The sequence below is a fragment of the Aythya marila genome (assembly GCF_965140915.1).
Source record: "Aythya marila genome assembly, chromosome: 4".
Classification (NCBI taxonomy): Eukaryota; Metazoa; Chordata; class Aves; order Anseriformes; family Anatidae; genus Aythya; species Aythya marila.
Genome location: NC_139045.1, coordinates 58,962,140 through 58,976,505, shown reverse-complemented (window position 1 = coordinate 58,976,505; position 14,366 = coordinate 58,962,140). Strand labels below are relative to the sequence as shown.

General features: G+C 41.0%; 1 protein-coding gene and 1 pseudogene across 2 annotated transcripts in view; one reads left to right on the top strand and one right to left on the bottom strand.

Moving 5' to 3' along the window:
• The window catches only part of ADGRA3 (adhesion G protein-coupled receptor A3), a 54,792-nt gene extending 46,414 nt beyond the window's left edge, over positions 1-8,378 (bottom strand). Inside the window, exon 1 of the mRNA XM_082758842.1 lies at positions 7,572-8,378. Coding sequence (XP_082614968.1) covers positions 7,572-7,867 — 296 coding nt within the window. The 5' untranslated portion in view covers positions 7,868-8,378. The remainder of the gene's footprint in view (positions 1-7,571) is intronic.
• A 167-nt stretch (positions 8,379-8,545) lies between these two features.
• Positions 8,546-14,366, top strand: part of LOC309877823 (cytosolic beta-glucosidase-like) — a 40,296-nt pseudogene continuing 34,475 nt past the window's right edge. Inside the window, exons 1-2 of the transcript in view lie at positions 8,546-8,561; positions 11,061-11,164. The product of the transcript in view is annotated as a cytosolic beta-glucosidase-like (transcript). The remainder of the gene's footprint in view (positions 8,562-11,060; positions 11,165-14,366) is intronic.

The following is a 14,366-nucleotide window of genomic DNA, read 5'->3' as shown; positions in this document are numbered from 1 at the left end:
AAATCACACTACCATGAAGAGAAATGCTTGTGAAATTATAAGCTTAACAACCAAACCTCTCTTTCTAGTACTTCAGTTTTTCAACCTAGGATAAGATGGAAAAGTCAAGAGAACACAGTGACATCTATTTTTTTTCCAAACACTCCACATTTCCAGTCCTAAAGCTAACCAAAAGTACTGGCAACCTAACCCTTGTGACCACAATGTTCCCAGTTTCCTCCAAATTCTCTCCTCCCTTCCCCGTATCTGTAGCAACTGCATCAGTTTAAGAGATGACTGGCTTTTTCTGTGGCCTCTTGTCTTATTCCTCTCCCTTTTCCTAGCTTTTCCACTTCTTACCCAGCAGCTATACACTTTTTAGGATTCTCCCTTGCAGTTTAGTGCAAGCATACCCTACACTTCCAAGCTCCACAAAAACATGCACGAGAAGAGCTCGCTTCATGGGAAATACTGCAGACACACAAGTCTAGCCAGACCCTTAACCAGCTTAAGCTGTTACAGGCAATATGTTCTGTACGCCCTATCGCAGAAGCAGTAATTATAGCCCATGCCGTCAAGCCCACAGTCATGTATTTATATTTCCAGCGCGCACATATTACCTGATAAGAAAGTGCTTTGTCTAGACATGATTTGTCTAGACACGTTAGCAAGTACTTCCTGTCAACTCCTAACACACGAAGACACATTTCCACAAAAATTTATATCCTAATGCTGCAGAAGTCGGCAGCTTTTGGATAGTTTAGCTCCCCGAACTGACTCCACATGGAGCTGGACACACAGCACAGCAGTGAGGAAGACCCCAGCGCGGCCCGGCCTGTGCCCGAGAGGCAGCTGAATGGGGGTGTCACTGCCTGCTAGCAGCAAGGAGATCCCGCTCTCCTCTCCCTCACACCACACCATCCCCAGGCCAAAAGCAGGGAGAGGAGCAGGAAAGGGACCCCCCAGTCTGCAGCATGGAGCTGGAATGCCGGCTCGCAGAAGCAGGCAGCTTTAACATGACCGTCGGCACAGTTTTGAGAGTTCACGTAAATGCCTGTCAACAGGTGAGGCTGTCACCCTAAAACAAGACTGAGGTATTATTAGATGGGCTAAGATCCTCCAGATATCTTACAGGACAATTTAGAAATCAGAGCACAACTTACAAAACCTGCCTGATGCTAGGTTTCATGGTAAAACCTGTTCTTTAAAAACAAGTGTTAACTCATGAGCTTTCTTTTCTAACAGAGAAAGTCTACATTCATCTCCTCAGATGGAAATACATCATGAGGACAATACCATAAGAGTTTTGTGAGATGCTGCTGTATGATCCACATCCTACTGGCAACCTGTTACTAATCCTACCCAGATTTCCTCTGTATCTGCTAAATTTCCCAAAATTCTTGCTCACTTTCATTAACCAGTTGTACCCTCCACTTCAGAATATTAACTTATTCTACTTTCTTTCCCTCCAAAGTCTTTCTGATTTTCCATCTCCATAATGAGCAAATCCATCCCAATGAACTCCCCCTGTCCTGCCACCTCAGGTCCTCCCCAGCTGCCAGCCATAGCTATAGGCCTCTGTTCCTACAGCCCTTCCTTCCCCTTCACTCTGGGGCTGTGTGGGTACCTGCAGAGCAGCACCACACTGAGCACTGGACATCACTGGAGGAGCCACAACAGGGCAATGCATGGAAACAGCAATTAATGGCCACTGCAGCACTCTAGGAGCAGCAAAACATGGTAGCTTTCACTGCTAAACAGCCGCACAGTGAAATCCAAGGGTGAAAATAAACTTCTCTCACTTATTTGCTGTTAAAGATTTCAGATATTTAACAGATGATTTCTCTCTGATTTTACAACTTAGTATTTTTTTTAATTCGTCAATTATTTCACCACAGAAAGCAAAATATAATGAAAACATACTTATCTTCTCTGAAGTTCTTAAATTTAAAATTTAATAATAAATTTTATTAATAATGAGAAGAAATGCTCAACTGGTTTTAATCTCCACGGATTAACTATTAGCACAATGAAAGCACTTAAACCGTATAGATTTAAAATTACAGAGACTATAACAGTCAAGATAAAGACTAAATAAATTGAATCTTACATCTCCATATTTATTTAAAATTGCAACACTAATGTTTGAAACATGAACAAACTGCAAGCAAGAAGGAACAAGACATGCAGTTGTTCATTCTTCATTCAACAATGCAGTACAACACCTATTTATATTCATTTAACTTTCAAATGTAAAGTTCTACAGTTTTGCAGATTTGCAGAACCAGCAAAACCAGGCATACTACTGATCAATAAAGTCCACAATAAAAGAATACAAAAGTATTAATCCTTAAGATAAAAATACCACTTCTTGAGGTTAAACACTGCACAACACAATGAACATCTAACATTCACTGAAAGGTTATGGAACATATAAAAGATGTTGCTTTCATGGATAACCTCATGGGCAATAAAAGGTTCTAGGCAATTCTGTATAAATACTTTTGCTCCAGAAATCAAAAAATTGAATTTGGTCTCATTACAAAATTTTAAATTTGCTCTGCAGAATTTTGCATAACTTACCTGTCCTTTTTTCTTTTTAAACTCAGCAGTAACCAACGTGTTGCTCTCAAACTCTGAGCCTCAGACGTGTAACAATTGACTACAGTTGTATTTATGATAAAAAGCCATATTTCTAAGTACTTCGTGTATTTGTATTTATTTAAAAGTACAATGACCTCTGTTTGAAAGTCACCTAAAACAATTCAAACACATTTGTATGTAAGAATCTCAAAAAAAATCAGTAGTAATAATAATCATTTTCACATGAAGATTATTACCAATTACAACCCACCATCTATGTTGAAGACATTACTACTACATAATAAACAACAACACACTATGCAAAACTGAGTGGGTGTCCTAGTGTGCACATAATTACATGATGATGCCTTCTGAAGTTCAGTAGTTATTTAGGCAGAACAAAATACTACAAATTAGATGAAAAAGCTGTTCAAATTGTGACCTTTGTTTTTTTGCAATGCTCTTACAAACATATAGGCATACGTGGTCATAAAAGTATATTGTATATATTCAATGTCTAATAATAACAACTGCACAATAATAAATCAGTTTTGAAACATGGTATACAGCAAAATGTTAATTTTATTTTGAACGTGGATTGCTATCTTCTCAACAAAGATGTACACAAAACAACAGCTGAATACTGAAGAGGTCTATTAGAATAAAAGTCTAACAGAAAATGAAGCATCACTACCGATTTTTACAGGTTGGATGCCACTGGTAGGTGGGCATGCACAAGTACTTGCAAATGACTCAACTGTGGATACAACAGTTCTCAAGCACTGTACTGTCTCTGTTCTGCCACATGTTCTTGAGGAAAACATTTTTGCACAGTCCATGTACCCACCAACTGAAGAAAATGTTAAGATACGTTTCCGTAGGAGTTATTAGCCCTTTGTGTCTTCAAAAAAAAAAAAAAAAGTTATCAGTTATTAGTACAGAGTATTTAGAAGTCCCTGGCAGATACTTCAACAAAAGAGGGATTAGCTGTCAAGAGAACCATTCAAATTAATAACAGAAATTATTAATTCAAAAATAATTCAAAAGAGCCATATTTCCACAGAATACACTTACTATGCCTGTATTTCCTGTTTGTCAATTTTTGGGTTATGAACATCTTTTTCTAACACATACTAAAGAAATGCCCAACTAAGTAAAGCAAATGAAATAAAACAGTTTAGCAAAGCATTAGACAATGCCTCAAAAAAAAAGGAGTATAAAAATTCTGAATATAAAGTCACTACATAATACTAATGTATTTATTTTTAAAACTTGGAAGTCCTTTTACTGCAAGTAGGAAAAAATTACTCATGTAACTACACATAATTAATGGAATTACAATGCCATCACGCACCGTGATAGGAATGACTCCTTGTGATATGAGTGACCTTTTGCTTTGAAAATCTGGGAGTATAAGAACTTGTGTTACAAAAATTGAAAGGCTTTGGAAGTACCCGAAAGGCCAAAAAAATACACCTTTCAGATGCTTAATGGATACAGTTCAATATGGTTATATTTAGAAGCTGGGCAAAAAGTGTGACGTTTTAAGATGTTTCTCAACAGCAATCCAATTAGCCATATCTTTGGACTGTTCTGAACGCAAATCCAGACTAATGTTCTGGCTTGTAAACCTTAATGCTTGTAAGTGCCAACACTGATACTCATGTTCCTATCAGAGTATGTGGGTAAGCAAAGTTGCAGACCAGTAAGATTCCTATTTCAGTAACACTTCTTTACTGAGCACACATGCTTTTCCTCTGTTTATTTATATTCCTATAACATAACCTATATGTAACCAGTAACCAAAATTCTCAACAACAAGGATTATGACTTCACTGGCGTGTCTTCAGTGGGATTACACATTCTCTTTCACAGAACAAGCTATGAGATCATCATTTGAGCTTGCATCAAAGGAAGCACAGCAATAGTTATCTTATCTCATGAGTACATGTGAATATAGCGTGCTCCTTACTTAAATGTGAATCATGGCTGTGACTTCAGTATCTAGAGAAACACAGCAGACAAAAGCACATAGCTACATTCACCCAGTTATATTATCTTCACACCAAAATCATCTCATCTGGCCGGTTAAACTACAGAGGTCAAAGCCATCTCTGGATTTTAGAGTAGGTACACCACCCTTCATTTGCATCCCAATCATTTTTTATTGTATAAGGCTACAAAATACTCAGCCCCTTCCTTAGGGACTAACTATAACCATAACTAGAGGTCAAATTCCATACTGAATTTGAGTTACTGCTCAATAAAGCACTAGCTAATTCTAATTAGATTCTAAAGGAATCTCAATTTACAGTACAGCTTTAAATCCTAAACACTACTTAGTCTCATGTACACACCTCTCCATACTTTATGGTTCTTCCTTCAGTGGTTGCTTTCCTTCTTCAAACATAAAGCAAAATTACTTTGTCCTTTATTAATTGACATCAAGTTAGGATATTTCTTCCTGAATTGTAACTAAATATTCTAACCAACCGTAACTAGTACAGACCTAAATTACAAGCAATGAAAGCTTTTGTGGCAAACAAACGTCAAGCATTTCATGATTTAAGTGACCTTGCCAAACTTACCAACACCAGTGTTAACCGCCAACTACAAAAGCCTAGCCAACATCCTCAGATGCTACTCATTTATCCTTATTTCCACTATTTTTCTTCTGTCCCTACTTTTTAGTGAGTTTTATCCTCAAAAATGTTTCACTGGAGGAAAAATACAGAAATATACATGCTAAATGCACAGCAGCTCATCTACTGAGTGTCTAATAAGAGTTTGAGCAGTGATGAAGATGGAACCAGGATCTCCAAGAAGAATATAATTACTAAATTTGAGTCCTTCCTAGCTCACTTCCAGAAGCATAATAAATTATAAAACTTTTTATAAAGTCTTTATATTTAAGATTGCTTTCTGCAAATTAAGAGTCAACATAAAAGGAAATTAACTGAATTAAATCGCAGCTGATCTACACAACAGTAACCTATTTTCAGCTACTTATCTCTACAGCAATCCACTAATCCAAAAAGCTATAATAGAACTAGTAGTTATCTTAATAGAAGGATCCCACAAGAATCAAGATTCAAGATAACTTAGGGCAGTTTGACTCTAATCAGACAACCTTTCCCACCAAGTATTGCAGTTCTAAGTATCAGCTTGGAGGAAAAAAAAAAAAAAAAAGACAAGAAATTTTGGCAAACAATTACATAACAATTAACCCAGTTGATCCACATGGTAGTGAAATGGCACATGGCAACCCACCTCATAAACTACCAAAATCTTCTAACCAGGTTAACACTGATTCAGGAAAATGATACGGAAAGTCACTCCTCAGAAGTGAACAAACTTGAAAGATCCCAAACCACAACACTTACTGTGTTCAGTCTCTTAGAAAAGTGTATTGGTTTAATAACCTTTGCCTTATATTTAAGTAAAATTTCAAAGTATGTGTTCACATTGATTGTATCAACATAGTTATGATACTTACTAGAGTAAACAATGGAAAAGCATGTTCTTGCTAAGTCTATTAAAAGTTTAAGAGAATTTAAGAGAAAAAATGTTTCAGAAGTTATCATAATCTTCAAAGGCCAGTTAAAAGTGAAAACAACTAATTACTGTATGTAGATATGCTCTAGATACACTCTAGATAATGAAGGAGTATGAAGAATCAAGATGAAAGATGAGCCATTCTTCCAAATTCTTCTGTGACTACAATTATGAACAAAGGTCCATTCACAGCAAGGCTGCTGTGTTTGATATCTGCTTGTCTTTCACTGCAATCACAGCTGTGACTCCAAACTTTTTGAATCAAAAGATCCCTACTGCCAACTTCAGCATATCACCCAGACTAACAAATACTTTTATCTTTTTTTGTGTGAATACTATATGCTCAAGAGTTAATCATCTGCAAAGCACTTCCAGCTAACAAAGACTAAAATGAGTTTGTTGATCAAACAGCTGTCACCTTCCACCTTTTGCTTTCTTGTCTACTTCAGAAACTTCACACATCAATATTTCTGGTCAGTTCTCACAGGTCATTTAGAAATATTCTCTGAGCCCTTGCATACTGACAAGCTGAGCACAACTAGTTTGGCCTCAATCATCTCCCTTTTTTGTTTTTCCCCCTTTCTCATAGGTCCACGTCCACGGGACTGGCATATACATCTCACTGTAACTTCCCAAAGAAGCCCTTCCTTCGTGTTCAGTGCTGCCAAAGTTCACAAAGACAAGGCAAACTGTTATTCTCATAACAGAAGGATAATAAACTCCAATTATCTCTAGATCTTTCAAACCTGTGATTTCCTGTCAAATAATAAGTATCTTAAGCTAGACCTCATAATAGAGTTTCTTTTCATAACCTTCTTTGCATGCTACTTTGTTGCACCCCCAAAATCGCAGTGGCTCCCTAATAAAATGAACACAGGTTGCACTTTTTGGGCCATCCACTGATAAGATTCAGTGTTGCTGCATATCTTCTTTGCTACATAGACCTGTGAACATCTCAAGGAGAAGAAAAAAACAACTTGCAAATGCTTCGTTTGCATGTGCGTGCTCTTTAGGCGAGCAGCAATACACTTCTTGCTCTGGAGTAAGCTGCACACCCAGTTTGAACTTGTTATTCAAACGGACGAGCCAGGATTAAGTCCAGGTAAAAACAACACGCCTACTGTTACCTGAAAGTAAACTGACGTTTTCCTAAGAGACAAACTAAGTCCCTTTGGCTGCGTGACAATATTTGCTACCGCCAAGCTCCTTGCCTGCCACGCACCGAGCGGCTCACGCCCGGTGGACACAGCTACCTCACGGCACGGCACTCCGAGGCTGGCTTTCCCCTGAGAGAAAGTCCAAAACACAGAAAGAAATACACCAGGGCGCTCTTTAGAAGTTTAAAGGCGACTTCGCGGGATAAAGCGACGCCGGAGTCCCCGGGCAGCCCCAGCACGGATCCCTTTCCCCCTCCCCGGTCCGGTCCTCCCCCCCCCGCCACCGCCCGTACTCACAGCGTGACCGTGCGGTTGGGCAGCGCCTCGGGAGGCAGCACCCGGGCGAGCTGCAGGTTGCTGCACACCACCTTCACCTCCACGGGGCCGCCGCCCGCCGCCACGGCCGCCTTCCCGGCGCTCTTGGGGCGCCCGTCGTACTTACAGCCCGTGGGCAGCGCCGTGCCGCCGCCGCCGCCGCCCCCCAGCGCCGCCGGGAGCAGCAGCAGCAGCAGCGCGGCCAGCAGCCGGGCCGGCCGCCGGTGGCGGTGGGGCCGAGGCGGGCGGCAGGCTGCGCGGCGGCCCGGGGGCAGCATGGCGGGGGCGCTCAGGGCCCCGCTCCTCCCGCAGGAGCCGGGGGGAGAGCAGCGAGCTGGGCGCCGCGCCTCGCCGTGGCCTAGCTCCGCGGGGGCGCTGCCGCCATGTGGCGCCGGGGAGTGTTGGGGGGGGCCGCGGGCGGGCAGGAGCCGCCGCCGCTGCCGCACCCGCCCTCGTCTTTGTGTCGGGGCCGGGCGGGCTCCGAGCGGCGGCGGCGGCAGCAGCGCCGCCTTCCGCCGGTGTCGGAACCCCGCGGCCGGAGCCCCCCGCCGGGCCTCGGCCTGACCGCGCAAGCGCCGCCGCCTGGGCGGCCTCCAGCGCGCCTGCGCCTCGCCGGCTGAGGGGGCCGGGGCGGGGAGGTGCTGCTGCCCCGGGGACTGGGGAGAGCCGTGGTGCCTCCCCGGGGAACCCCCGGCCACCCTTCTGCCGCTGTGGGGGCACTGCCTGTCGTCGGGGCCTTCCTCCTGCCAGCGCCCAGTCTGGGGGAGTGCCCCCCTCCCAGCACTCTGGGGCGTGGTGGTGCTCTGTGGGCGCCGTTCCTCTCGTTGGGTTGCATGTGTGCCTCATCTCTCAGTCCCCTGCTCTGAATCATCGGTTGTCCACAAGGGGATGTTTCCAGTCGTGCCTCATGGAAAAAGGGTCATCCTGTGCATAGGTGCTAAATGGCCTTTGTTGCCATGGCGTCTTGCACTCGTAATTCATCTGTCCTCCTCAGGTCATCCCTGTAAAAACAAGCAACTGTTATTCCCACTTCACGGCCAACGAGCCAGAAGATGGAAAAAGTCATTTCAATATCATTAAACTTACATGTTAAACAAACAAAAACATGTTACCTGTAATATGAGTCTTTTCATTATACTCTTGGGACTGCTTTTCTGGGTGTCGTTGGGTCATTTTTGCAGTTTTCTAAGCAGCCAGGCTGGCCAGACCCAAACACCTTTGTGCCGATGACAGTAGAAGTTCTCAGTATGTTCTTTGCCTCCAGCATGTGTGAGACTAGTAAAATAACTGCCATCTAACTTGCAATCAAATTACAAGAACTGGCAGCACCTACTTTAGAAGTTTAAGGAAGACTTTCCAGAACCCATGGGAAGTTGTTGGTCCCTAACTAAGAACTCACAAAGCCACATCCTTACGGAAGAGCACTGGCAAGTAACACCCTTCAAAATACCTATTGTTACACAGAAATTCGATGCTAAGGATTGGCACTAACAGCTTCCAAAATGAGGCTAAGAAAATCTTTAACATACTGTTTCCTTGAAATGATCTGGAACACCTCAGGTTGCAGCCCAGTGTTAGATGCAACCTAATAAAAGATACAGGTGGACTACTGGAGTTGTGGATTGTGGCAGGTGGACCAAGGTTTCAAGAACAGCATCAAAATTACTTGGGCGTGTTGTGGATACTCTTTATCTATCACCATGCTTTCTCTCCTCTGTTTTATGGACTCTGACAAATCAAAATGGAGCCTGTCTCACTTAATGGATTTGTTGACCAGAGTACAAAGAGACCATTGTTCCTTGAACTTTAATATTAGTCACAGAGTCACTCAGCAGGACCAGCCTGATCTGGATGAGATGCGAAGTCACAATTATACTTGACCCAAATTAGGTCAGGACACGAAATACAAAATGACAATGTCTGTGCTCTTATGATGCTATTGTGGCACCCATAAGAAAATATATATCTGATCAGCATACAGCTCAGCAGTATAAAGTCAATTCTTCAGTTTGGGGCTTTGTTTTAAACAAATTCAAACTGGAAAGTGAATTTCTGTTGGATCAGTGCTTTGTATCATGGAGCCCCATTATTTTTGATCTGGCACCAGCAGTTTTATATCTGGATTTACTGTATCAAAACATGGCCCAAGAATTGGTCTGGAGTTAAGCAGCTCTTCATGTTTTCTACTTTCTTCCTACCTTCACCTATGTCAGTTCCACAGTGTGGTTCACAGCACAGCTACATAAAGCTGGCTGAAACACAACATGTGAAGGTCAACATGGAGACAGGGCATAGAGCTGCTTCTTCTGGCAGAATATGTCACTTCAAACCATTGGCACCACCAGAGCTTTTTGGCTTAGCATCACCTCAGTTTCAGTGTTACTAATCAAGATTGCACTTCAGTGCTACTGAAGGGAACATTCCCATTTTTTTTCTGCAGCTACTTATTCTTCTCCCTTGCCTTGCATTTGTGGTAATGTGTTGTTTAGACCACATTAGTCTCCAGTTGCATCAGGGAGGTGATCAACATTGTCACATAACACAGAGGTGATGACGGAAGTGGTGACGAGGAACTATTTCTTCTGGTGACTGCAGTCACAGACCATTTTAACTCTTGATTTTCCCATAATCCTGAAGAGACAAATTCTCACCACTACTTTTCATATTAATGTCCTGTCCACTTTCATTCCTTGTATTTTATAGATACACATGTTTCTTGACCTCGGTATTTCTCAACAATCTGCTGTTCTCACCACTTCTCTGAGATCACCCCTACTAAGGTCTCTAACTATATTTCCCAGCTGCAAAGCACCTACCATCTTAAGCGATGCCTCTGTTTAAACTGGTATTATTGAAACCTCAGAGTGATTTGTTGATTTTTATTTTGTTGTCTTCTCTTAGTTACTCTGCTTCTGCAATGAATCTAATTCCAAATTATATTGTTCCTCACCTGTTTTCAAAAGGCTTGAAAGCTTTAAGCAAAAGGCTGTTCTTGAAGGCTTGTGCTTTTTACCTTCATCTTTCCTCCATTGTGCAAAAACTACAACTTCTATTTTCTGCTAAAGATTTGAAAAAGTATTTTTTACGTTGACTCAGAAAAGCTTTTAATCCAAAACATGTGTCTCACAGGAATCACTTAACATATTTCAAGGTTTGTTTTGTTTTTTGTTTTGAAATGTAATTTTTTTTTTCACATTCATTAGATCACTACCTGTATTGTAGTTGTGGTGGTCTAAAGCTATAAGGATGAAACTATGTTCTGCAGCTGCTTCAAAAACCAGAAAGTCCTGTTCCTCCTAGATTTCCCACAACCGTTCTACTTTTTAGGTTATATACCCTGTCTCTTGGTCTACCTGTGGTAGTAATCTGATTGTACAATAGACCCATTCAACTCAACAATTAACCTACCCTCTTTTTCCCTCTTTTTTCTCTCTCTCTTTTTTTTTTTGTTTGTTTTTTGTTTTCTGACAGGTTGTGGAGTTGAATCAGCTCAGGGAAAAACTAACAGATTACCAGTGTCGGAACAAGACAAGAACACTAGCAAAGGGAGCACAACCTCCTGTCTTAGCAGTAAAGTAAGCCAGAATATATACCTTAAAGAAAGACAAGATCTGTAGGGGAAGGCTATAGTAGGTGATGTGGCTGCAAAAAAGATGGAAAACTGTACCCAAAATTTACAGGACATAGTAGGAGTAGCAACTACTCAAAAATACTCTCTCTTTCTGCAGTCTATACTTCTTTTTCTTAAACAATGGATTAAAACAAACAAACAAACAAAAAAACCCTAACCTCTCTTTCCCTCAGTCCTGCAATCCTATGCCAGTGTTGGTAATGCCTTACTTGAGGTGAGACTTGAACTTTTAAAAATGTTTTTTGTTTCCAGTTTGCAAACGAGTATCCTTTGTCCTTTTTTGCTGTTTTCCTTCCCTTCATAAAATTTACCACTAACACATTCAATTTTCAAAATTATTTTTTTCTCTGTTCATTCTAGTTTACTAATTACAAAATTTTTGTATCCAAGAAATTAGGAAGAAGGGGGTGGGAAATAGGGGAGGATGAAGGAAATTCTTATCAGCATTTATGTGTAAACAAAGATAGTTTTGGCAGCACTTCAAATCCTTCATGTGTCCTCAGGGTAGAGAGATAAATAGGAGCTCTTAAGTGATTTTTTGTCTGTCTTTCATTCTGATTCTTTACTTTGCTTACTTTTGTCCATTGCTTTTATCAGTTCAGATTTCACATCCCTCCACATTTTTCTTGAGCTATCATCACCTTCATCAAAATGATTGTTCCCTAATTTTCCTCACAAGGGACCATCATACTGCCCCTAGTTCTCACTGCCTTGGAGTCTTCTACCTACCACATTTCATCTCTTTCCTTAATGGATTGGGACATATGTTTTGTTTGCTACAGCAATCACCAAGGAAGAGGAAGCATTTGGTTGCTCTTAGCTATGTCTGCAATACTGTGGTTATTTGCTATTCCAAGTAGACAGAGGTGATGATAACTGCTGGCACACACTGGCTTGCTATTAACCACTAAATCCAAGCAGGCACAGAGTCACCTTTATACAAGTACATCTTGCACAACTGTAGGTTGTAGTATTACATCTCTGCCTCTGTCAGTTCACTTACTTAATCCGAGCTCTGCTGTTGGTTTGTGACAAACACAGGCATTCCCAGATGCGTAGCTGACATTTGTCATGTTGCACACAACAAGCTTGGGCACTGCTGTATTCAAGGGTCAGGATCTTCAGTATCAGTAGTATAACTGGGTGAAATAACTGGGTGAAATTATAGTTTTCAGACTCAGTGGGGAAAACTGAGGAGGAACACTACTTCCCTTTACCTGGTTGTTCCTTTAAGTAGACGTGAGTATTTCAAGAATGCTTTGGCAGAACCCCAAACATTAGTTGGCTTAGTTTGTGAACTTCTTATGGAAAACTTTTTGGAAATGCTTAAAAGGAGACTGCTCTCTAAGTTGTTTATTTAGAAGTCTCTGGTTTTGGTTTTCAGTAAATCCCAAATTAAGCCAGAATTAGACAGTGAAATTTTGTATGTTAAAACCTGAAATATCACCAGATGCACTTCTGCAGAAAGAACAGTCGGCCCGGAAGATTTCCATGCTTGATTTTTCTTTGTCTTAAGCAAAGGGGAAAAAAAGTACCATGTGGATTCAGCAGACTCATGCAGGGATCTCATTCCTCCTCTGCTGTTCTAGTCTATAATTGTAGGTGGAAGACTGACTATGAAATACAGTCTCATTGGTAAATTTTTGAAAGCAATGCACACCGCACAGAAATGTGTAAAATATATTGTGCCAGGTTTCTTATTGACATGCAATCCAATCACCACTTCTTTAGTATTTGGCCTCCAAATAAATGTTTCATGTAACTTTGAAACCTCTTAGATTTTTATATATCCAATGTGAATTTTCAATAAAAAGTTATAGAAATATATATCTGCATGAAAGGGGAAGAAGTAAATATGGTTCTTGTAAGACCTTACACTGAAAATGTTGCTAAAATGTGTAACTCACTTTAACCCCTTCTGAAAAGATTAGCATCTGTTAGGCACATTACTCAGCATTAATAGACTTCTAAGCAATAACTACTAATAAAAATGGAAATAAAGTAGTTTTCCTTCTATTCCTCATCATATTTCATTAAATACTCTAAAAGATGTTATAATGTAAGTAGGATCCAAAGACACAGATTTAGGGGAGGGAGTAGAATTAGCAGGGAAAATACAAGCTGAACTACTTCATTACTAACACATCAGTGCTTATGGCTGAAAAGAAGGAAATGGTATTCCAAGATGGTAGTGATTATATCTAGCCAGATAGATGGGGATTTGCACTGTTGTGTGAACAATGCATACGAAAGAAAAGCTGTCTGATGCTTAAGCATTCAAATGGTTCAGAAGTTAAACTTCCTTAACATGAATACTTTGAAGAATTTCCTGCGTTCCCAAATCTTATCACCTTAGATTTTACAGAACATTAACTCTAGAAAAGTCCCAACTTTATTGGCTGTGTAATGGTGCCTGAAGCAAGAGATTCTTTTTCTTCCCCTGCAAAGTGCCTCAAACTGAGGCAGAAAACTCTGAAGAAAAAAAAAAAAGAGAAAGGTTCATATGGTAGTTGGAATAAAAAAGGCTATGCTGGCCAAAGGAGGCAAGTGATTTCAGAGTACCATTACTGACATGGGACTGTAGCTCAGACAATGTCCTACAGGACTGTGCCAGCCCAGCCACACATCTGGGCTCGGAGGTGTACCTACATTGAGATGCAGCTGATGGAGCAGGCAGGAGTCACAGGCCTGTTGGTGGCAAGAGGTACAAGTTGCCTTTGAAACAGAGGCTGTGTTCTTGTCAAGTAATCAAGATACATCTACACCCTATATGCTACGTAGACACAGTACCATGCAGAGATGCAAAAAAAACAGTGAGTGGATAGGAGATGCAATGTGTTTTACCGTGGTACTCCTTCTGAACTCAAACCCATACCTTTCAGCAGGTGGAGCCACAGCAGTAGATATAGCATGCTTGTCTGGTCGCAGAGCTAGCGCTCCTGTCATTAGAGAAGTGATCTTTGTGCCACCTTCAATTACAATAAAAACATCCAAGAAATCTGCAGTAAGACTTGTAGCGGTCTTTTATCTCACTACGTTTTATCCATAGGATTACTTTTACTTCTGTTAAGCAACCACAAGCCATCAAAAATGAAGCAATAGGAAGCATAATAAACAGCAATTAATACATCATTATAGGTTTGCTT